At 45.4% G+C, this 21,975-nt stretch overlaps 4 protein-coding genes across 5 annotated transcripts; 3 read left to right on the top strand and 1 right to left on the bottom strand.

Annotated features, from left to right (window-relative positions):
- The first annotated feature begins 1,855 nt into the window (after positions 1–1,855).
- On the top strand, positions 1,856–5,946 carry LOC108093590 (organic cation transporter protein-like). Its single transcript, XM_017193716.1, has 5 exons — positions 1,856–2,303; positions 2,380–2,617; positions 4,439–4,542; positions 4,608–5,559; positions 5,624–5,946. Exons 1-5 carry the CDS (start codon positions 2,083–2,085, stop codon positions 5,822–5,824), a joined length of 1,716 nt encoding a protein of 571 aa, XP_017049205.1. The 5' UTR covers positions 1,856–2,082; the 3' UTR covers positions 5,825–5,946.
- On the bottom strand, positions 5,926–9,206 carry LOC108093589 (DNApol-eta). Its single transcript, XM_017193714.2, is given in 5 exon segments — positions 5,926–7,334; positions 7,337–7,453; positions 7,456–8,111; positions 8,170–8,666; positions 8,723–9,206. Coding segments are annotated over 5 exon segments (2,664 nt in total). The 5' UTR covers positions 9,155–9,206; the 3' UTR covers positions 5,926–6,372.
- A 1,704-nt stretch (positions 9,207–10,910) lies between these two features.
- LOC108093580 lies at positions 10,911–16,595 on the top strand. The gene is given in 7 exon segments (XM_017193703.1): positions 10,911–11,140; positions 11,142–11,310; positions 11,367–13,365; positions 13,450–13,854; positions 13,915–15,370; positions 15,535–15,628; positions 15,684–16,595. Coding segments are annotated over 7 exon segments (4,605 nt in total). The 5' UTR covers positions 10,911–10,999; the 3' UTR covers positions 16,025–16,595.
- On the top strand, positions 16,575–21,874 carry LOC108093582 (organic cation transporter 1-like). 2 transcript variants are annotated; one of them, XM_017193706.2, is made up of 7 exons: positions 16,575–16,691; positions 16,806–17,033; positions 17,091–17,319; positions 17,387–17,490; positions 18,384–19,159; positions 20,763–20,944; positions 20,999–21,874. In XM_017193706.2, the coding sequence occupies exons 2-7, from the start codon at positions 16,816–16,818 to the stop codon at positions 21,173–21,175; spliced, it is 1,686 nt and encodes a 561-aa protein (XP_017049195.1). In that variant the 5' UTR covers positions 16,575–16,691; positions 16,806–16,815; the 3' UTR covers positions 21,176–21,874. The 2 variants fall into 2 exon arrangements, with proteins under 2 accessions (XP_017049195.1, XP_017049196.1); XM_017193707.2 differs by having other exon boundaries at positions 16,579–16,691; positions 16,798–17,033.
- The last annotated feature ends 101 nt before the right edge of the window (positions 21,875–21,975 follow it).

The raw sequence follows: 21,975 nt of genomic DNA, 5'->3' as shown, positions 1-21,975 counted from the left end.
AAGGTATCTATGTGTTAACAAATTAGATAATAATTGAAATTACTTGGGTAATTTATAAACTACTGACTTAACAATGTTATGGACTATAATATTTTGGAAAAACATGATTTAAATTACTTACCCTCATTTCCGGATGATAGTTTTTGTGGACCTACTTATACCTTATACATTTAGACCAAAAGCAGGCATGGGAACTCTAGTGCCTCCTCTCCGATGCCCATTCTCGGACGTTTTTGTTATAAATAAATTGACCTACTAAAGGAAACTGGTCCTCTAACGGGGTTTTTACTGTATATCGTTTTTAAAGTAAGTACCTACCGGTTTTTCCAACTTTTTATTTCCCCAATATTATAATTTAAGTCAGATGTTTGCAAAGCGGGAATTACATTTCCCTGACTAATTAATTCCTTTTGGTATAGACGTGACAGTCGGGCTATAATTAACCTTTCTCAATCGGGTTGGGTTTTAAAATCTTGGGCAACTTAGTTGCAACTGTCGTAAAAACTTTTGTGAAAAATTAGAACTTGGTATGAATTAAATTCCCTGCTCGAATATCATATTAAGATGAATTATCTATCAATAATATACATTCTATATTACATTTTTGGTTTTGTAAGTCGCTTTATATTATGTGAAGGATTACGCTTAGGAAAGTTACAATTGACAAAACCTTAAGGATATTTTCGTTTTATTTATATAAAATTTGGTTAAAAAATTAATAATATCCGCTTATCCTCGCTTGCATGACATTATATTGCAAGAGTCTCCAAATGTAAATAAGTGGGTCATAGCATAAAATAAACAAGTTCGTTATTCGGTCGTAAATTGAGTTCATGAAATCAGTTAATTTTAGCTATTACGCTAATAAATGGATACTCGTACTACTTTTCGAATTAGATATGCTTTAAGCATTATTATTCATATTTAGACATTTCTGGTTCAAGTACCCTATAAATTTGTTTTTCATTAGACTTGTACATTTTATTAGGTCTTATATAGTTGAAATCTGTCTGAATGTTTGTATAATTTTATTATTATTGTCTCTGAACTTTACTTGCAATTTTCTAATTTAAGCACTAGTAAAACCCCACAGACAAAACTCGCTTATATTATTACGTAATATTCTTATATTATTTTTATAACGTGACAAACATCTGGCTAGGTCTAACATACCTTAAAAAGCTATTAAAATCAAAATACATGCATTAATCTAAAATTACTTAGGTCTGGTCATGAGCCTGGACACGTGTAAAATGTGTGCTTGGATTTCTTTCTATTGTATATAAACATATATACCTATATATTTGTATGTATATTTTGACACTGAGTAAGTGCGTTGGCCTTTATGGTTTGGCCACTGGCCAAATCGGAAAAAGAAATTATGTATAAATTATGGAAATATCACGTTTGCAGAACGTGCCTCTAAAAGTGTCTAAAATATATATAAAAAGTTTCCTGTTAACAAATAAAACAATTTTTAAAAACACGAAAAGGTAAATAAATTATCCTCTTAATCAGAGAATATACACAAATGGAAAAATATTAAAACAGAGGTTCGTTTACGGCAGTGAAGATAAAAAACGCAAAGGAGTTTATGCTATTATCAACTGCGTGAATTAACTTTTAGCTCCAATACAACTATCCATGAAACCTGTCTCTTGGACTTTGAGTACTATCACCCTACCAGCCCGATCCACTTTCTCCGCAACCAATCCCGCAGCGACACACTGCGCGGAGCTTAATCTCCAAGCGAGCCTACCCGAATCTCGGCACCCCATGAATCCGGCAGTCTTATCAAGGCGCCCCACCGCCAACAGCCGGTGGTTCTGGCCCGATCATCCTCACTCGTCGCCGGACTGCGATCGTGACCGCTCGTCGACTGAACGCATCGCATCGGACCGAAGATCACGGCAGTTCGCGGCGCGTTTCGCTGCCCTACACATCGCAAAGTGATCGGCTCCGTGGGTAAAAATAAATATACTCATCGAGTCCGTAAATGAAAAGTACGCGGCGCGAGTGCATACATAACCCGAAAACGTGTGAGTTAATTGTGCGCGAATCGTCGAGGGCAGAGTTTGGGAAATGGCAGCCAGCGAAGCGCCACCCGCGGACTCTGCGGTGGAGGTGCCGTCGCCGCCACCGGCGAACGACTCCGAGGACGTCACCCTGGACGCCATCCTGAAGCATCTCGGCCAGTTTGGGCGCTTCCAGCTGATCATATTCGTGCTGATCTGCCTGCCGATGATGTTCCACGCCATGTTCTCGGTGACTTATGTGTTTACCGCGGCCACCGTGACGCACAGGTGAATTTAAGGGCCAGTGATTGGACTTTCTCGGCCAGTTGAGCGAGACTAAATAGGTTCATACCAACCCCGACAGATGCAACATCGCGGAGTGCGATTTGCCGGAGAGCGCCTACTACGAGGAGCATACGGAGTGGAGTATTCCCAGGAACGGAAAGGACCTGGACGCCTGCAATCGGTACACCAACTCCGAGCTGCCACAATGGAACCAGTCCTCGGACATTTGCTTGCCCACTCTTTTCACGAAGGTTTCGGAACCCTGCCCCGACAATAAGTTCGTCTTTCGCGACGATGAGGTTACCATTTCCAATGACGTGAGTACCAAAGTTCCTCCGCCAGTGGGGGTGCTGTTATCAGCTCCTACGACGACTGCATGCCAGACTCTCGAATCTCGCGATGGGAGACGTTGGACTTTGATAACAAGTCAGCCGATTAAGGCACCTGCTGCCTGGATCGATACACGTTAAGAATAGACGCCGAAGCTTGTCATTAACCCGGAATTTCACCACAACAAAAACAGTCTAATCTCTGAATTATCAGAGTTAAACTCATTATATCAAAGTTTGATTAGCTTTTTTAAATGCCAGAATTTGCTATTAGTTTACTCGTATTTTTTGCAGACGCTATATTTACGTACTGATTTTTGTTTTAAGTGTGCTTTTTATTGAATATTTCCGATTGAAATTATATGAAAATATTTATATGTGTATTATGTTATAATCTTTCACCGTTTTTTTTTTTTACTTTTCGTAGTCTTTGAGTTACAGAGTAATTATTGATATTTAATTTTTACCACATGAATTGCCACATAATATTTACGATAAGGCAGGACATCATTTTAGAATGAGATGTTAAAAAATGTCTTATTGTGTTAGGAACTTTTATGCTAAAAATTAAAATGCAATGAACATAGTTTTGGCATCTTTTGCAGGGTTATGCTTTGCACTTTTTTCCGTGTCCCATTGTTCACTCCTTATTTAAAACTTTATGTTTTGTTTGGTGAACAGTTTTGTACTTCTGTTGATATAAGTTCCGCTATTACCAAGACAACTTATTAGAATGTATAAATGTATTCGTTGATTAAGAAATTCATTAACTAGCTAGTTTCCCACTCATTCATACTTTTAAATGTCCGAGATTTCTAGTTGTGCGCTTAAAGTTAATCGAATCAGATCGATCCCCCCAGCTGCTTTAAGATCACAAGATCCACCCATTTGTTCGGGTTCAATGACTAAATTGTGAGGCAAATATATATACTTCCCTGATAACCGACATTGAGTAGTTTACAATCGTAATCAAATAGTGGGCAATCAGACGGGGCCCGAAACGGGTTAAGAAAACTACGGCAGGATTGCAGTTGATGATTGTAAAACTCTCAACGTATTGATTATATACCCCATTTGGCTTTCTTTATAACGTGTACGCCAATTACGCCACCTGAATCAACAGAAAGACCGTTGTGAAGGTCCAAAGGTAAACAACTCATAATATTTAGATAGCAATTTAGGAATTTTACCACTCATGGGGTAAACAAATTTACTTTTCGCTGGCATATCAGATGTAACAACCTGTCAGCAGATGATTATGTGCCCGAAGATGATGTCGGAAGCTGCTGCCCAAGTGGCCTGATGAGCTTTTATGCAAAACGTTCTTTATCAGAAAATTGGGCATGAGAAACCGAGAACAAAAGGCAGCAGTTAAGTGCCTCAAAGTCAGACAGACAAGCAAAAGAATTGCAACATAGAAATACAAATTGATATTAAGATAAGAGGTTGTTATTGTGTTAAATTTAAGGGAGACTGATAAATACTAGTGTAGAACAGCAAACAATTCCCCAAAAATTTAACTTTAGAGTCTGTACACTTACCAAAATATAAAAGGGGGAAATTAATTTACATTACAAATGTGTGCTCAAGCCTTTACAAATATACAAATTGTGAAAACAAACAAAAAATAAGAGCTATTACAAAACTAAACATTTTACCAATTAATTACCATACAAATAAATTTTTTTTATACGTTAATTACGGAACATGAATAACCATCTTGAATGAGAGACTACAATTGACATTTCTTTTTAAGCGGACGACTGACGATAACAAAAGATTTGCATCATAAAAATGGTTTCTTTGTAGTTTGGCATTTTCTGCGACGATGAGTGGAAGCTATCAATGGTCGGAACCATAAATAATCTGGGACAGTTCTTTGGCATTCCCATCGGCGGCTTTGTGGCAGATCGGTGGGTGTTTAAAAAGTCTCTTAAGTCTCAAATCATATCCGCTAAACCTCGACCTCTCCGATCAGATATGGACGAAGCTTCTCGATCGCGCTGGGCGGCATCATGGGGGCTGTGCTGGGCGTGGTTCGCTCCTTTTCGCCCAGCTACGGGTGGTTTTTGGTGTTTGAGTTCCTGGACAACATGACCAGCAGCACGCTGTACTCCACCTGCTTCGTGATCGGCATCGAACTGGTGGGACCCAGGCGGCGGGTGCTGGCCTGCAGCGTGATTACGATCTTTTATGCCGTGGGCGAGGTTGCGCTGGCCATGGCCGCCAAGGCGTTTCCCAACTGGCGCATCCTGCTGCGCATCACCTACATGCCCTCGCTGATCCTGCTGGCCTACTTCTGGATCCTGCCGGAGAGCGTGCGCTGGCTGCTCAGTCAGGGCAAGGAGGAGCGGGCCAAGAACATCCTGCGTCGCGCCGCCAGTGTCAACAAGCGCGAGCTGCCGGAGAGCATGCTGGACAAGCTCGTCCTGGCCAACCGGGACAAGTTGCAGCAGTCGTCTGAGAGCCGCTTTCCCATCCGCGAGGCCTTCAAGAACTTCAAGTGGCGCATCGCCAACTGCTCCTTCTGCTGGATCGTCCACGTGCTGGTCTACTACGGACTGAGTCTCAATGTGGTGCTACTTGACGGGGACAAGTACAACAACTTCGCCTACATCGCCCTGGTGGAGATCCCCGGTTTCTTCTTGCCCCTGCTCATCATGGACCGCTTCGGCAGGCGGTACTCCCTCTGCGGCCTGATGTTGGCGAGCGGGCTCTGCTGCATTGGAACGATCTTCGCCGGCGCAGATCAGCCGGTGCTGCAGCTGGTGCTGTTCCTCGTTGGAAAGCTGACGATCACAGCCAGCTTCCAGGTGCTCTACTTCTTCGCCTCGGAGATCTACCCCACGAATCTGAGGAACAGCCTGCTCAGCTTCTGCTCGATGATGGGCAGGTTCGGCTCCATGCTGGCCCCGCAAACGCCGCTTCTGGTGGGTAATCCCCACTGCTGCTCCTTCGTTTGCGTCTAAGTGCCCTTTTCTCTTTTCCTTGCAGGCCAAGTATTACGCCAGTGCGCCTGCCATGCTCTTCGCTGGCGCCGCCATCGTGAGCGGACTGCTCACCCTCTTCTTTCCAGAGACCACCAACGTCATCCTACCCACCACGGTGCAGGAAGCGGATGCCATAGGCGTCAAGAAGAAGCCGTCGCAGGGCAAGGATCTCGATCTAGTCGTTGCCGCAAGTCAAACGCAGTAATCAGTAGGATAATCATAGCCTAAGGCAGCCTGCAAATACAAAGACATTTCTTTACAAATGTGTTATACTCTAAATATAATTATAAGAATGAACAATATATATACTATATTTTAGCATCCAAAGATCAGCAGTTTTTATTTATAATTGGTAATGATCAACATTTATTCTTAAGTCTAGAAATCCAGCAAAAAAAAAATACAACTAATAAATGTGACTTTTATGACGCGTCTTAACCGTAGTGAATTTACAATAAACAAATAAAAAAATATTAACAAAACAAAAAAGCAATCCAGAACCTGATTGTGAAATTCATTAATTATACTTGTATCGGCACAATGTTTTTAATGCAAATCCGGAATCAAAACATAAACAAAAAATTAAATTTGTTTATTATTCGAAGCTTGATAAATCTTCAAAATAAAGCGAATGTTGTCACCTTTATATTCCCTTAAATCCTATAGAAATCTAACATGATTATGATAAACTAAAGCTCTTTTTTGTTCCGTTCGTAGGTACTCGTATACTTAATGTGGTACTATGGCCGGCCATTAATGCCTTTGGCTGAAAAACTGGGCAATTGTTTTGCTTCCACTTGAGGAGGCGGAAATTGTGGTGTTGAGCTGCTTCTGTTTCTGCTTCTTCGGCTGAGCCGGTGAGCTTTTCTCCTTGCTCAAGGCCGCTGTCCGAAGGCGCAGATCTTGCTGGTTTAGTTCGCGTTGCAGGTTCCTGGCCACGTGGTAGTCCAGATGCTCCGGCATGTCTACGCTCTTGACGAAAGCCTTGCACTCCGTGCACTGCTGCATTTGAACATCACTTGACGGCGGCTCCTGTGTTGGCTTCGCGCTAAAGAACTTGGTTATGCTGTTAGCCGGGCAAGGTGTCGTGTTGGATGTGCTTGCAGAAGCAACCGCCTTCTTAATCTTCTTTGGTGGTGTCGGCTTGGGGGACACCTTTTGGCGGTTCTGCGCTCTCTCTTCCCTCTCGGTGCTTCTAATTTGTCGACTAAGTTCCTGGGCGAAGTGATGATCTCTGTGGGTTTGCAGGGCTTTTACTTCGTCTGGTATATTGGCCCCACACTGATCGCATTTTACCATCGGCAAAAGATCTGTGCGGAACTCGGGTACAGCGAACTCCGCGTAGCTTTGCTTGTAGTTGGCAGAGCTATTGAGTTCATCGAATTTTCTTTTGGAGGTTGAAGGCTGCAGTTCTTCTTCAGTAAGAGGCGGATGCTCTGCTTTATCAGATGGGGATGAATCCCTCTGTGTCGTCGCATTGGAGGTGGTTGGTGGCTCGCATTGTAAGGTCTTGGATACGGAAGGCTGCTCTTTAGAAACTTTGGGGATATTACCAGTTAAATCCGTCTCCTCCTCAGTGTCTTCATCAAAATCGTTTGTATTGCCCGCATCAGCGGCGTCCAGTTCCTCGGCTAGTCCCTGCATATCTGAAGACTCCTCACGGGCTCCCTCTCCCTCTTTTTGTCGCGACTCTCTTTGTTGCTTCAGATACTGGGAAAAAAGCTTTTCTTGAACTCAGGCGGCGTTGAGGTGAGAACAGTTTCCTCGGCGGCTGCTTCGGTCTTTGTGGCCTCATGGAGTTTCTGCTTGTACTCCTCGGCAAAACTTTTTTTGCCGCGGGTTCAGCCGGCGTCGTAACTTCATCAGGTTTCGATTCCTCTTTTTTGTCATCTTTTTTGCCTCCTTGCAGGTAGTTGGCGAAGAAGTTCTGCATCTTTGACTCCTCTGTCTGCTTTGGCTTCTTCTCCATCTGGACCTTTGGTGGTTGCACTGCCTCCTCTCCGCTGACTCTTCGTTTTTTAGCAGCCTGGTTGGCGAACATCTCTTGTAGCTTGTTCTGTGCATTAGAGACTGTTTCGAACTTTCCCACACTGATGCCCAGAAATTTAATAGCGTTGTTCAGTGCAGACTCGCTGCCGGGACGCAGAAATGTTTTAGTATTGGCCATGATCAGGTCAAGGGACATTTTTACGATGGACTCCCTGTCGTAATCTTTAAGAGCTGTCGAGCGGGAGCTGGACACCTCCTCACCATCAATGTCCTGCACATACTGAACCACCATATGCTTTGCCTTGCGATTGTTTTCGATTAAATCCTTTTCTAGCCGATCGTTAATCTCGGATGAGAGCTCACCCAGCCAGTGCCGAAGGGTTTTCAATCCCGTGATGTTGTTCCGGCCCGGGAATCTTTTGCAGCATCCAATGCTTTTGGAGTAAAAGCGCGGAGTTACGGGTTCCAAGTCGATGCCTCGTGAGATGTTGAACAGCCAGGTGCTGAAAAAAAAATAAATAAGTAACTCGGAATGAGATTTCGTTTGGTTCAGACACCTACCCGTTCTTTTCATCAAACTTGCGCTGCAGCTCGCCCTCCGTGAATTTGACCACCTGGCCCATGAACTTTATGCCCAGGGTTTCGCAAACCACCTCGCCAAACTTGCCTCCTAGCCCCTTGATCTTGCCCACTGGCAAGGTGTCGAACAGACCAGCAGTCTCTGCGAGTGGCAGGATGGTCTGCTTGTTGGGTTTGTTCATACCGGCTGCCAGTTTGGCCAGGATCTTGTTGTGCGCTATACCTGCTGAACATTCGTACCCGGTCTCCTTCTTAACGGCTGCCCGCACCTCGCCTGCCACAGAAGCACCGATGAGCAGACGAATGTCGCTCTGGCGCACGGCGGGTAGGTCGTTTTGGTCGTAGGACAACTGGAATCGTTCGTCGTCCATGTAGGGATTCGCAAAGCGATTTGTGATCTTGTTAACATAGTCTCCGATGTTGGGATAGCCCACGGCGAAGGTGTTTACCAGCTCCTGGGGCTTCAGAGCAAAGACGCCCTGCAAGATGTTACAACGGATAAGAAAACGTTCTCGAATCGAAGCCAATCACTTACGCTCTGCATCTGCTGCATGCGCAGGTTCACCGTTTCCGTGATGTCCAAGTACGCCTCATCCACGGAGGCGCGCTCAAGAAGCTGCGTAAAGCGCTGCAGCACGTTGGCCACCTCCTTGCCTGCGTCGCGGTACTTGCTAGTGTCCGCCTTCTCGCGTATGTTGGGCACCTGACAGAGCACGATGTCCGGACATAGGTCCTTGGCCTCATCTCCACGCATGTGGCGCGTCACTCCCTTGGCGCGGGCCGCGTAGTTTACCGCGATGATGCCGCCCCCGCGCCAAGGATTGTATTGGACGACGGCCAAGGGTCGGTTGCGGTACTCCGGTTGCTGCTTCTCCTCCACTTGACAGAAGAAGCAGTCCATGTCCACAAGCAAGACCACGCGATCGTACTTGTTCTGGATGCTGACATGGCTGCGTGCGCTGGTCATGGTTTCATTTTTGTATTTCCAATTTGCGCGAAATTGCCCTGCGCGCCAGGAGTGTGACCTTGGCTAGCAGTGTTGAGAAAAACTCATCAGGAAAATACCGACTGCAAAATATTTAACAAGCTGCTTGCACAACTTGTTTAAAAATGTGTTTTAAACTTTTAAGATAATTGAATCCATTTTAATATTAATAAAAATTAAATTTGAAAACATACTGCCACCCACAGTAGCATTTTTTTACTCCAAAAATTGCTGGGCTACTTTTTATCCGCAAAACAGTACAATTTTTATACAAAAACTTTCGGTCACACTAAAAAGAACATCTTTGATATGTTGTTTATTTTTCACTCGGGAAAAATATAAACAAACGATAAAATATCAAAATGTGTGGTGCGGTGATAAATTATAATTATGCGGTATAAAACCCGCTAGCTGACAATAAAAATTATTCCTGGAGGAACGAGGCCGCAGCGGTAATTGAGTGCTTCCTTAAATTAACTGAAATTCTCTTCGTGCTGTTTTTTTTCTTCAGGAAATGTTTAAAATATAAATATAACATGATGGTGAAAAAGTATAAATGATCACTAAAATTCGGTAGTGACGCCATAAGAAAAACGTATAGATATTGATTTTTCTCTCGATGCCGCTGCCAAAATGCAATTTACATACACACATCCCGTGCTCGCTCACCTCCCCCGCCTCAAAAGATTTGCCCATCCTGGCATTTCCATTTCCCAAGTTCATTTGGGTTAATGCACGGATTATAATCGCTGGATTTATTGATTTAGCCAGCGACCAGAAATAAATGTCCCCCTACGCGGCCGGTCCTATTTCCGGCAACCCCAATTCGGCTGTTCGCCTTTTTGCCGGTTGTTTTGATTGATGCGTCGAGTGTATGTCCAGTGTTTATCCAATGGCTTAATTAGGCTAACTCACGTATGGCCGCAGCCTGTCGGAATCGGTCTTTAAGCGCGGACCCAACCCATTTCAAGTGGCTCTTAAATCGGCTGTAAGGAGGCGGGGTGTGGGAAAGAGGGTGTCGCGGAACAGGAAGGGCGTGTTTTTGTATACTGCTGTGACCTAATTTCTTGTCTGTTTACTTTATGAGCGGAACACAGGAAACCGCAGGAATGCCAGCGGAAGTAAAAGGTGCAGCACTGACCTATTGTGGTACTCCATTAATTTTTTGTTGGGATAACGTCAGGATTGACTTAAGCATATGATTGTAAAGTACTAAAATGTTTGCTTTGTTTTGGATTTTCGTCAGTTTATTTTTAAGTTTTAAAGGACTTCCTTATAACACTGAGTATCGATTTCATTTATTTGGTAAACTGTTAGAGTATTGTAAATAATAGTTTGATTGTTATGATATACCTCATAAACATTAGTGATTTTATAATAACCACAGTTAAATATGCGGTTCTTTGTGATACCAGCAGTTATCATAAATGCCATGAATGGCATTACAGTCTCAGTTGTATGGCTCTAATCAAAATTAATTGCTTCACTCTTTAAAAGGCCTATCCCATAGCTTTGGGTTTACCCTTATCCATCCTCCCTTTCCCTGACCACAACATACGCGTACAATTATGCTAATGGTTCACATGCCCAAACAAGAACCACTTGACTGAGCCCCCGCCAAGTGGTCCGCCAACCCATTCCCCTTCGGACTTTCCCCTTTCTCTGTCTCGCTCTCTGTTAGAGAATTCTCTGCTCTAGCGACTGATTCACCGTGAGGCCAGTCCGCGTACGTCCGGCGATGAAGTCACTTCACCCATTTGAGGGCGTAGCTTGCAATTCAGAGTACCTTAGTGAAAAAATCCGTTGCTCTTTTTCCAGTAAGCCACCATGGTGAAGATCCTGCAGGCCTACAACTTCGCCAGGCAACAGACCTACGCGCTGAATGGCGACATCCTGGCGGGCAGTCTGATCGGCAATAACCGGATAGCTATCAGCAGTGCGGAGCAGTTCATTGAGATCTACGACATAGGGGGGTAAGCAGCCTCAGTTGGAGGAAACCAGGGGAGCGCCGTCCGATGAGGGGCAACATAACGAGGCTGGCGGAGATTCGTCCACCAGCGGAGGTGACGAGCGAACGCCGAGCAGGAACACTCTGGCCACGGTGGGAGAGGTAGTGCAACTGATTTACTGTGAGGCTGGTGAGTAGATAAGTGGTATTTTCCTTAAAAGCTGGTTGAAAATAAATATCCCACAGGCAAATACCTGCTCACCCTGGAGAAGGAGCAGGCGGGCAGTCCAGTGCACTCCTCCTCCACCATCAGCTGCACATCGAGCAGCAACAGCAACACGGTCTGCTCCGAGGATGACACCAAGATGTTCGTGCGCATCTACGCCAACTTTTGGAAGTTCCCTGACAGCCGGCTTAACGAGCTACCCATTACAATCCGGATTGCTTCGATGACCACGCCCAAGACGCCGCTGGTTGAGAGCATCGATGTGATCGAGCTGCCGCTGCGCAGTCCGCCGGAGCTCGTGCAGTGTTGTCAGACCTCCGGCAACATTATCGTGAGCAGCCGCGACAGGATCTACCTGTACGAGTACACGCAGTGTGTCCACGAAAACACCCAGCCCAGGTTCGCCTTCATCGACTTCCTGCCCTTCAAGTTCTTTGTGCAGCTGAACTTCGTTCCGGTGCGCCTGTGCCTCGCCGAGAACGTGATAGCCTGCCTCAGCCATCGCTACTGCGTGGCTTTCAAGGTGGTGGACGCACTGGCAAACCGGGCCAGTGCAGGGCAGGACGTGAGCTGCCTGGACAACGACTACGGGGGCGGAGATGAGCCGCTCTCGGAGTCGCTGAGCCTAGGCAGTAAGGCTAGTGTCAGTGGCGGCGGCGGAGGTGTGGTCAGCTCCAGCCACAGCCAGCAGAGCTGCGAGAGTGACTCTCTGCAGTCGACGAGCAGTGGAAAACCGCCGGTGGCGATGAACGGAGCCTTGCCCGGACGGTCTCCCCTGGACTTCAACGTGGCCAAGATGGTTAACAACGCCTACGGAAAGGAATTTGAGCCGGAACTGCGCTCCCAGTGGGATGACAGCGAGTTCGGAGGAGGACGGGGTCAGGATGAGAACCAGGATATTACCATCGGCCCCCAGCGAGCCCAGGACATTAAAATCAAGCTCGTCAACGAGGCCAAGGCCATGAATGTGAGGGGCATCGCCGGGGGCAGCCACCAGGATGACGCCTCGGTGCAGTATGATGTGCGTAAGCTGCTTCAAATCTGCATGAAGACTTCTGAGAACCAGCCGCGGGTTTTGGACATTCTCCGCTGCATGGACCTCAAGGCCATATACCAAAGAAGCAGCCAGGGAGTTGACCAGGAGGACGACGAGTACGACATGGGCAACCAACAGGTGCCGAGTGCGGTGACCACCTTTAAGCACGTCAACCGAAGGACACTGAAGTCTTCGCAGCACCAGAGGTGCATGGGCCACGCCCTCTTGGTGGCCAGCAGTGTGGACGGCTTCTTGTACCAGTTCTCCGCCCAAGGGAAGTGGTACAGCGAGAACGAGAAACCGGTGGCCAGCTACAGCTTCACGGCTCCGGTAATCCAGGTGCACATCAACGACTACGTGGTGTACGCGGTGACTTCCGAGTCCGTAGAAACGCACACCTCGCGCATCGGGCACAAGCTCTTTCACAATCGCTTCGAGTACCCCTCGATCGGCGGTCTGTTCCCGGAGGAATCCGCCCCGGATGTGAGCTCTCCAATCGCCGTCGTGGGCTTGGCCGCGTTCATGCACGTTCAGTTTGTGTGCGTGAACCGGGAGCAACTGGTGCTGATCACGAACGCTGCTCTGGAGCTACACAAGCGGCGCAGCACCGGCGAGGTGCCCAGCGGTCAAGTGGTTGCTGTCAAGAGAAACATTGCCGCACGCCTGCTGGCCGAGGCCAAGGCCAAGCACAGTAGCCTGTTGAGGAGCAACAGCGCAGCCCAATCCTCGACGGTGCCCAACGAATGGACTCTGTACAACCTGGAGATTCCTCGCGTGGAGAGCGTCATCGAGGACCTTGAGGCCATAGCGGAGTCGTACCGCAGTGCGAGTAGCTGCAATTTCTACGATCTCATGGAGGAAGCGCACGTCATGCTGCGGCTGAGCCTAACTTTGCAGGGCGATCGTTTGGGAGCGGAGCGGGAGCAGCTGCTTCGGAAAATGTTCGCGACGAACTGCAGAAAGCTGGCCGACTTTTCCATACGGTACGAAAAAGAACAAATAAATTGTACTTCAGATATCATTTACATTTGTTCTTGGAATTTCAATAACATTATCGCTTCTTGCAGTTCCAGTAAACAGGAGGTTTATCTCCAGGCCACGGGATTTTACAGAATGTGCCAGCTGCATCTGGTAGATATCTTCAATAACTACATAGAGAACTTTATGAATGGTGGTGAGAGCGCGGATACCACTGAGCTCGCGGGACTGATATACACGGTTAAGTTGTTTTTGCTCAGCCTGGGGACAGATCGCTTGAAGTCAGCCTTTTTGAACCAAACGGTTCGTCCATACTTCACGCCGGCTCGCGTGATTCAGCAGGGCTACAAGCAGGTTCCACTCTCGCTGGAGTTCCTCAACATGTTCATAAAACACTCCCCGGTGGATATTCCGCAGATAATGCTAATATCTCCAGTGGTGGCCGACTCAATGAGTGGGGAGCTGATCAACTACCTAAAGTATTTGGACAAGCTGTAAGTGAATTTCCAATTTCTAAAATCAAAATCCTACAATAATTGTGTCTTACCATCCAGTTCCTCTGACGAAAACCTGTTGCTTGCTGTGACCGCCTGCCGCATGTCCAACTATCTGCTGGCTCAGGAGATCATTGCGAAGTCCACAAGACGCAGCCTGGCCACCGCATTGATCCGGCATAAGAACGTTCTGTTTGACGACAGCACTGTGATCTATCAGCGACGCCATCAGCAGCAAGCTGACTCCCAGGTGTCTAACTCGAAGGCTATGAAAACTCGTCGGGTCGGAGGAAAGAGCAAGGTCGCTGCGGTCAGTACGCCTACTCCGAGCACCATCGTTTCCTTCTCGGACTTCAGCGAGACGATTCTGCTGGCTAATGAGCAGCCAGCGCTAATTGAAGCGATCAGCGACGCCTTCATCCATGCGCTGTGCATTGAGCACAGCATGACGCTGGACATGATCCTGCAGCTGTTTCTCAACTACATCGCTTCGCACATTGGCCAGAAGGGATACCAGACCTCGCAGAAGGTGTTCGTGAGCATTCTGCAGGTCTACTTTTACGATCTGTACGACGTTAGCTCGACTCTGCAGCCGCACGAGATTCGATCGCAGACTCCGCCGCAACTGGACGACGATTACGACGAGGAGTGTAGCAGCTCGCGGGCTCCTTCGCTGCACAGCGAGGCGGATGCCCAGTCCTTGTCCAGCTCTTGTGCCAGTTCGGCGCATGAGGACCGGTCGGCAAGCCTCTCAATCAGCGGCAGACAGCAGCGGATTGTCTACGACCAGCTGCAGGAGCAACAGTCCTCGCCATTTCAGAAGCGAAACTCAAATGCCTCGCTGTCACAGCCACAGGCGGATGACGACGTGGCTGCTACTAATCTCAAGGGTCTTAAGATCCTCTTTCGCATGTACATGGGCCGGCTGAAGGCCCTGAGTGATCTCATTACCGACCTGCAGTCAGCGGATGTGGAGCAACAGACGAGCCGCGAGGAGTTTATGAACCTGCGTATGGAATGCATCTCCTACATGGTCGGCATGGCTCCGAACTACTGCCCCAAGCCGACCATCAAGAACCCCAACGATCCGCTGGCCGGCAAGCTAGTCTACGTGCCCTTCATCCCCGACTACAAGCTGCCCGAGGGCGAGGAATACGATCGTCACATCAAGGCCTACATTCGCCCAATACCGTGCCTGCTGGAACGGCCGCAGTACCTAAACCGCTTGCCGCCCTTCGAACGCAGCGACTTCAGCTACCCGAACAAGGACGATGGGGAGTTCGAGGTGCGGTTTCTAAGTTGGCATAACGAGCTGCTGACTCTCACCCTGAAAATTCAGAGCCTGCTATCCTCCAGCAAGGTGGATCGCGAAATCATCTCAGAGTTTCTCGCCTTCATACAAAAGTCTCCGCACTTGATGGGAATCGACAGTTTCCTCGTAATCGTTTTGCCCAAGAACTTGGCAATTAACTACCTGCTTAGTTTCTGTCCGGCATTTCTTTGGCAGTATGGAAAGGCAAGTCAGCACTAGTATTTTGTAATGGTTGAATGGTAGAATGTGTTTAGAACTGCAAAGAGATTTGTCAGTCGAATGTTTTGAAGTGTGTTGTGGTAATTTATTGTTTTGATTTAAAGTTATTTATCAGGTAAATGTCTTAATTAATTTATGTTATTTTGCAGTCTTGTGGTTTCACGCCCAAACATTGGGAAAGTCTCTTGCGAAAGATTCTCAGCAAGCAGGAGGTGTTGCCCAATTGGAAGGCACACATAACGGGTACGTAAACACAATGGCATGAAAGACCTGAAAGTAATGTGTTAAAAACTTGTAGAGATACTAAACAACTTGGTGGCTGAGCTGAGCTTCGAAGAGCTCCTGCAGTGCTTTCCCAGCGAGGTGATCCAAAACCGGAACACGGCGCAGTACTTTGCCAAGGAATTCGCCGAGACGTGTGTCCTTTATGAGCACGAGGAGCTCGTCTTCAAAACTCCAGATCGGAAAGAGGGTCACAGGGATCACATGCCAATGGACAACATCGACGAGGACAATGTGTTTGAGTTGACTCTTCGCAAGGCGGTGGCCAAACAGCGAAGTATTGCCTTGAGGTCCATGATCGAGTCCACTGGAACCCAGCTATTCGACGCTACCAGCAATCCCATGTACAACCTGTAGTCGAACAACATTCCACTTTGAACTAGTTTGGGACGAAATAATCATATTTAAAATCGATAAGATTGATTGATATTATCGTAGCAAAGTAGAGAACACGGAATCTTTGCTTTCACTCCGTGAATTGATAGAAATGTATTCTGTAGTTTTAGGACACACCCATAACGAGGCATTATTTATTGACAATTTTGTTTGACACAAAACGCAACATTCGGATACGGACACTTGGGATGATTTATGGAGCTGACGGGAAAGAACTACTAATCTGTAGGTTGTAAAACTAACCAGCTCGTCCCGCATTCATGCGGTATTTGCCATATTAAACCAGTTGTGTGATCGGAGTAATTAGAAAACCTTCTCTCTACCTGTATTGTATTCGTACGCAATGTTAATCCAAGTTTCCTTTGAACTAAGCTTTAGAACCCTTAAAGTATTTGTACTCTATTTAAACATTAGTTTTATAGTATCTGTATTTACCCACACCGCATGGCACACTCTCTTACAACAAAAACAAGATCAAGTGATATTTTTAATTCTTGCATTGAATCTGAACAATAAAATCATAATAACAGTACAATGTGTCTGCTGAGTCCCAGTTAGGCCGACAGTTTATTCACCTGCTAGCCGCTGACAAGCCCAGCAATTAAATCCATTCCGTGGGCGTGCTAAGGTAATTAAATGCGCAAAAGGGTGTTGGCAGAACTGCACGGGGGGACAGATCTCTCCGCCGTGAATAGTTTAGCCGGTTGGGGGCATCACTTATTCACTTGGCGAAGTTCTTTAGAACCGGCAGCATGCAACTCGCATTGAAGGTGGAAAAGCCCGAAACCATTACGAATGTCTCGGTCGAGGAGAAGGCGACGGAGGAGAACCAGTTGGACGCGATCATCGTTGAGATCGGCCAGTTCGGTCGCTTCCAGATCACAAATTACCTGTTGCTCTGCCTGCCCATCATCTGCAGGGCCTTCTACTCCATTTCCTATGTCTTCACCGCCGGGGAAGTGTCCTACAGGTGAGTGGGTCACATAAGTGTTTTGTAATTGGCATCTTTAGATGTGATCCACCAAAGATGCAACATCACCCAGTGCGACGGCCTGGACACCGGGTACGATGAACCCTTCCTCAACTTCACCACTCCGCTGCGCCACGGGGCTTGGGATCAGTGCGAGCACTTTGCCGTGATATCGGATCTGGAGGGAACCACTCCGTGTAATGCCAGCAGTTTCAATGTATCCCATCAGGTCCCCTGCGATGCGGGCTTCAAGATGTTAGGGGACGAACAAACTATTGCCAGTGAGGTGCGTATAAAAAGAGCTATTCAGAGGGACTTGATTTGATTTTTGGTGTTTTCCCTCAACAAAACAGTTCGGCATCTTCTGCGCTGACCAATGGAAGCTTTCGATGGTGGGCACAGTCAACAATATTGGACAGTTTGTCGGTATGCCTCTGGGCGGTTATATGGCCGATCGGTATGTTTGGAATGCTTTTGGAAGATAAATAGATTTCGAGTCGTCTAAAAGGGGTATATTGCCATTGTCGCCTCTAAATAAAGTTTTGGGTTGCATTGATTACCGGAACTTAAAAATTGATTACTCCTTGTGTGAAAATTTGTAATTTGTGAAGTCTTCAAAGTCTTACCATTTCCAGTTAAGATCCTATTGTACCCTTGCAGAGCAAAGCGTATTATAATTTCAGTCAGTGAAGGAGACACCTCATACTCCATAAAGTATATATTCTTGATCAGCATCACGACCAGAATCCAAATATGTCTGTACGTCTGTACGTCTGTCCGTCTGTCTGTCTGTCCGTCTGTCTCTCTGTTCGTCTGTCTGTCTGTCCGTCTGTCCTCCTGTCTGTTTCTATGTAAACTAGTCTCTTAGTTTTAAAGCTATCTTGCTGAAACTTTCCCAAAAGGTGTGTAGTTATTGCACGCAGTATATAAGTCGGAACGAGCCAGATCGGCCGACGATATCGGATAGCTCCCTTACGAGAGAATGAAATAAAAAATTCTCACGCCGTTGTTTTTGATCAGATCGACTTGATTTCTTCAAGATGGCGTTTTCTAACTGCTATTGAATTTCGGATTAAATTTTATCAAAATCGGATAACTCTATCATATAGCTGCCATAGGAGATATCAAAAAATATATATACAAGTAATGGAAAAAAAGTTATAACGTAGTTGTTTTTAATCCCACGAGCATGATTTTTGGAACATCAAGTTTTTCAAATACTCTTAAATAAAGAAAAAAATTCATTTAATGACTGCAAGGGTATATAAGCTTCGGCTTGCCGGAGCTAGCTTCCTTACTTGTTTTACATTGAAATTAGACACGTAAAAATGCAGACCTTTTACCTCGTAGATATGGTCGGAAGTTCATGCTGGTCGTCTCAGGAGCGCTTAGCGCCTTCGCAGGACTGGCTCGCTCGAACGCGCCGGAGTACTACAGCTTTCTAAGTCTCGAGTTCGTTGACATGGTAGTCGGCAGCACCTTGTACCAGACCGCATTCCTGATGGCCGTCGAGCTGGTGGGACCTAAGCATCGTGTGGTGGCCGCCACCGGGATCAGTCTGACCTTCGGTCTAGCGGATGCCCTGTTGGGCTACCTGGCCAACTATCTGCGCAACTGGCGCTTCCTGCTGCGCGCGCTCTACGTGCCGGCGCTCCTGCACCTGACTTTCATCTGCCTGCTGCCGGAGAGCGTGCGCTGGCTGCTGAGCCAGGAGAAGGAGCTGGACGCCAAGGCCGCACTGCGGAGGGCGGCTCGGGTGAACCGGCGGGCCCTTGACGAGGAGAAGCTCAACGCGCTGGTGCGCTCTAACCGCCGTCTGGTGGCCCAGTCCTCCGCCAGCAGGGGTCACTACAGCGTCCGCCAGATCTACCAGGCCTTGGGTGGTCGCACCGCCCTGTGCTGCTTCGTGTGGCTCACCAACTCCCTCATCGACTTGGGCCTCAGCCTGAACTCCACTCATCTGAGAGGCAACAAGTTCGATAACTTCAGCATGACGGGGTTAATGCAGCTGCCGGGAATCCTGATGGCCACCACACTCATGAACTGGGTGGGACGGCGCTGGGCACTCAGCTCCTTCCAATTCTCCTGTGTCACTATCCTTCTTGCAGTGGCCGCCACGGATGAAGGTGAGCTTTTATTCTTGGAAAAATAACTTTGAATTGTTATAACGACTTTGAAATGTCTTTATAATTATATTTGCAACCAGTTACTTTTCAGTTGCTTTTTATGGGAGCTTTAAAATTGCCCGATTTTAGTACCGTCATAAAAACTATAACCTGTCATATGAACGAATATAAGTTAACAGCAACTTTTTTTGCACTTGCAAAAGGGTATTATAATTTCAGTCAGAGGTTTGCAGCGCAGTGAAGGAATAAGCTCAGACGCCATAAAATATACATATATGTATATTCTTAGTCAACATCACCATGTGAATTGATCTATTCGTGTACGTCTGTCCTCTTGTCCATTTCAAGATATCTTGGTGAAAGTTGATCAAAAATTGTGTAGGTTTTACACGCAGAATATAAATTTAAACAAGATCGGGAGACTATATCGGATAGCTTCAAAGGGAGGGGTCGAAAGAATAACGAGAAAATTATCACGCCGTTGTTTTTGATCATATCGACTTGCTTTTTTCGATACGATGTTTTTAACTACTATTGATTAAATTCAACCGATGTTATAATTCTTGGACCTAGATTTTGTGATGGTATGGTATTCGGTAGAATCATGCGATTTGCAAGATCTTTCGTTTTTAATTTAATTGTAGTCAAAAGAGCCGATTTTTTATATGTACATTAAATATATTTATATATTTTATGGGGTCTTGTATGTCAGCTTCGGACCCCCAAAGCTAGCTTCTTTTCTTGATTGTATTTTAAAATACAATCGGCAAGCCGAAGCTTATATACCCTTGCAGTCATCAAAGAGGTCGAACCAAATACATACATGCTAAACAACATCGAAGCTATGCCGATTTTTCTATGAAGTTTCTATATTTTCGAAGATTGTTCATATGACAGCTATATCGTTCGATTTTTATGAAATTAAATTCGAAATTCAACAGTCGTTAGAAAATTATAGATTTTTCTATCTCTCCAGATGTCAGAATTTTATGAAATTTTTTCTCGAATTAAGAATATTTAAAAAACTCGATGTTCTAAAAATCATGGTCGTGGGATAAAAAATAACAGCGTTATAATTTTTTTCATTATTTCGATCTTTCCAATGGCAACTATATGATGCACAGTTAACCGATTTTGATGAAATTTAATTCGAAATTTGATAGTAGTTAAAAAACACTATTATTACGGAGTTTTAAATTTTTTTTAATCTCTCGTATCGGAGCTATCCGATATAATCGCCCGATCCGGCCCGTTCCGGCTTACATATATACTGTGTGCAATAACTACACAACTTTTGGGAAAGTTTCAGCAAGATAGGTTCAAAACTAAGATACAAGTTTATATAGAAACAGACGGACAGACGTACAGACGTACAGACGTATTTCGATTCTGATCGTGATGCTGATCAGGAACATATGTATTTTATGGGGTCTGAGGTGTCTCTTGCACTGCGTTTCAAACTTCTGACTGAAATTATAATACCTTTTGCTTTAGGGACCACTGATATGATGTTATTTTGTAATAAAAGAGCAATTTTATCGCTTTCCGATTTTATCATATAATAAAAATTTATATACACATTTACTTGTTTACATCCCTACAGATTACCCCTTGACCTCTTCGATACTTTTTTTCTTGGCAAAATTGACGTCCTCGGCCAGCATCATGATCCTGTACTTTTTCACCTCCGAGATGTTTCCGACGAGCTGCAGGAACAGCGTGCTCTCCTTATGCACCAGTATAAGTTTCTTAGGCGCCATGCTGGCCCCCCAAACAATTTTGTTGGTAAGTTCCTTTTCCATGAGTATCCAACGCATGTCAATGAGTACTTCCTTTTAGATCGATTACTTCGAATACGCTCCCCACTTGCTGTTTGCAACATTGGGATTTACCTGTTCGGGGCTTTCCTTGCTTTTCCCGGAGACAAACAACAAGGTGCTGCCCACAACTCTGGCTGAGGCGCGTGCACTGGGAAAATGCATTCCAAAGGAAAAAGATTCGAAAAGTTCTGTCTAATCGTAATTTAGGCATTGTTGTGTGGTAAACATGCAAGTTAGGGGTAAGCAATAAACCAATTCAATTTCTAAGTATTGAAGGAGCCAGTAAAAACTAAACGGTAAGGTCAGTCGGCTTGAAATGTTAGTTTTGATTTTTTGTACGTTCTTTATATAAATTATATTTTTTTTTTCTATCTTTGAAATGAATTGCTTAATGTCGGACAAAATGCATGAATGCCTAACAACATCGAACTATAATGTTTTTTCTCTTATTTTCAATTATTTCATAAATTATAGTGTATGGTAGTAGTCAGTCATTCCAAAAATCATTATTGTATGATAAAAAATAATGATGTTAATTTTTGAACCATTAATTTTATATATGTAAATCTTTTAATCATTCCTATGGCAGCTAGATTCAATCGCCGTTATAAAACACGATATTCCCAAAAACCCTGTTTGTTCGATATAATACATATCATTTCCGTATGATACTTTTGTCCCGTTTTTTTTGTATTCGTACGCAATGTTAATCCAAGTGTCCTTTGAACTAAGCTTTAGAACCCTTAAGGTATTCATACTCTATTTAAACATCAGTTTTATTGTATCTATATTCACCCACACCGCATGGCACACTCTCTTACAAAAAAAAACAAGATCAAGTGATATTTTTGATTCTTGCATTGAATCTGAACAATAAAACATAATTGCAATACAATGGGCTCACTGAGCCGACAGTTTATTCACCTGCCAGCGTGGAGAGAGACTGCACTTGAGCCGTTCATCGCAACTAGTAAATCCAGCAATTAAATCCGGGCT

The sequence above is a fragment of the Drosophila ficusphila genome, unplaced genomic scaffold, assembly GCF_018152265.1.
Source record: "Drosophila ficusphila isolate 14025-0441.05 unplaced genomic scaffold, ASM1815226v1 contig_106, whole genome shotgun sequence".
NCBI classification, from domain to species: Eukaryota; Metazoa; Arthropoda; class Insecta; order Diptera; family Drosophilidae; genus Drosophila; species Drosophila ficusphila.
This window is presented reverse-complemented; position numbering and strand designations above follow the sequence as displayed.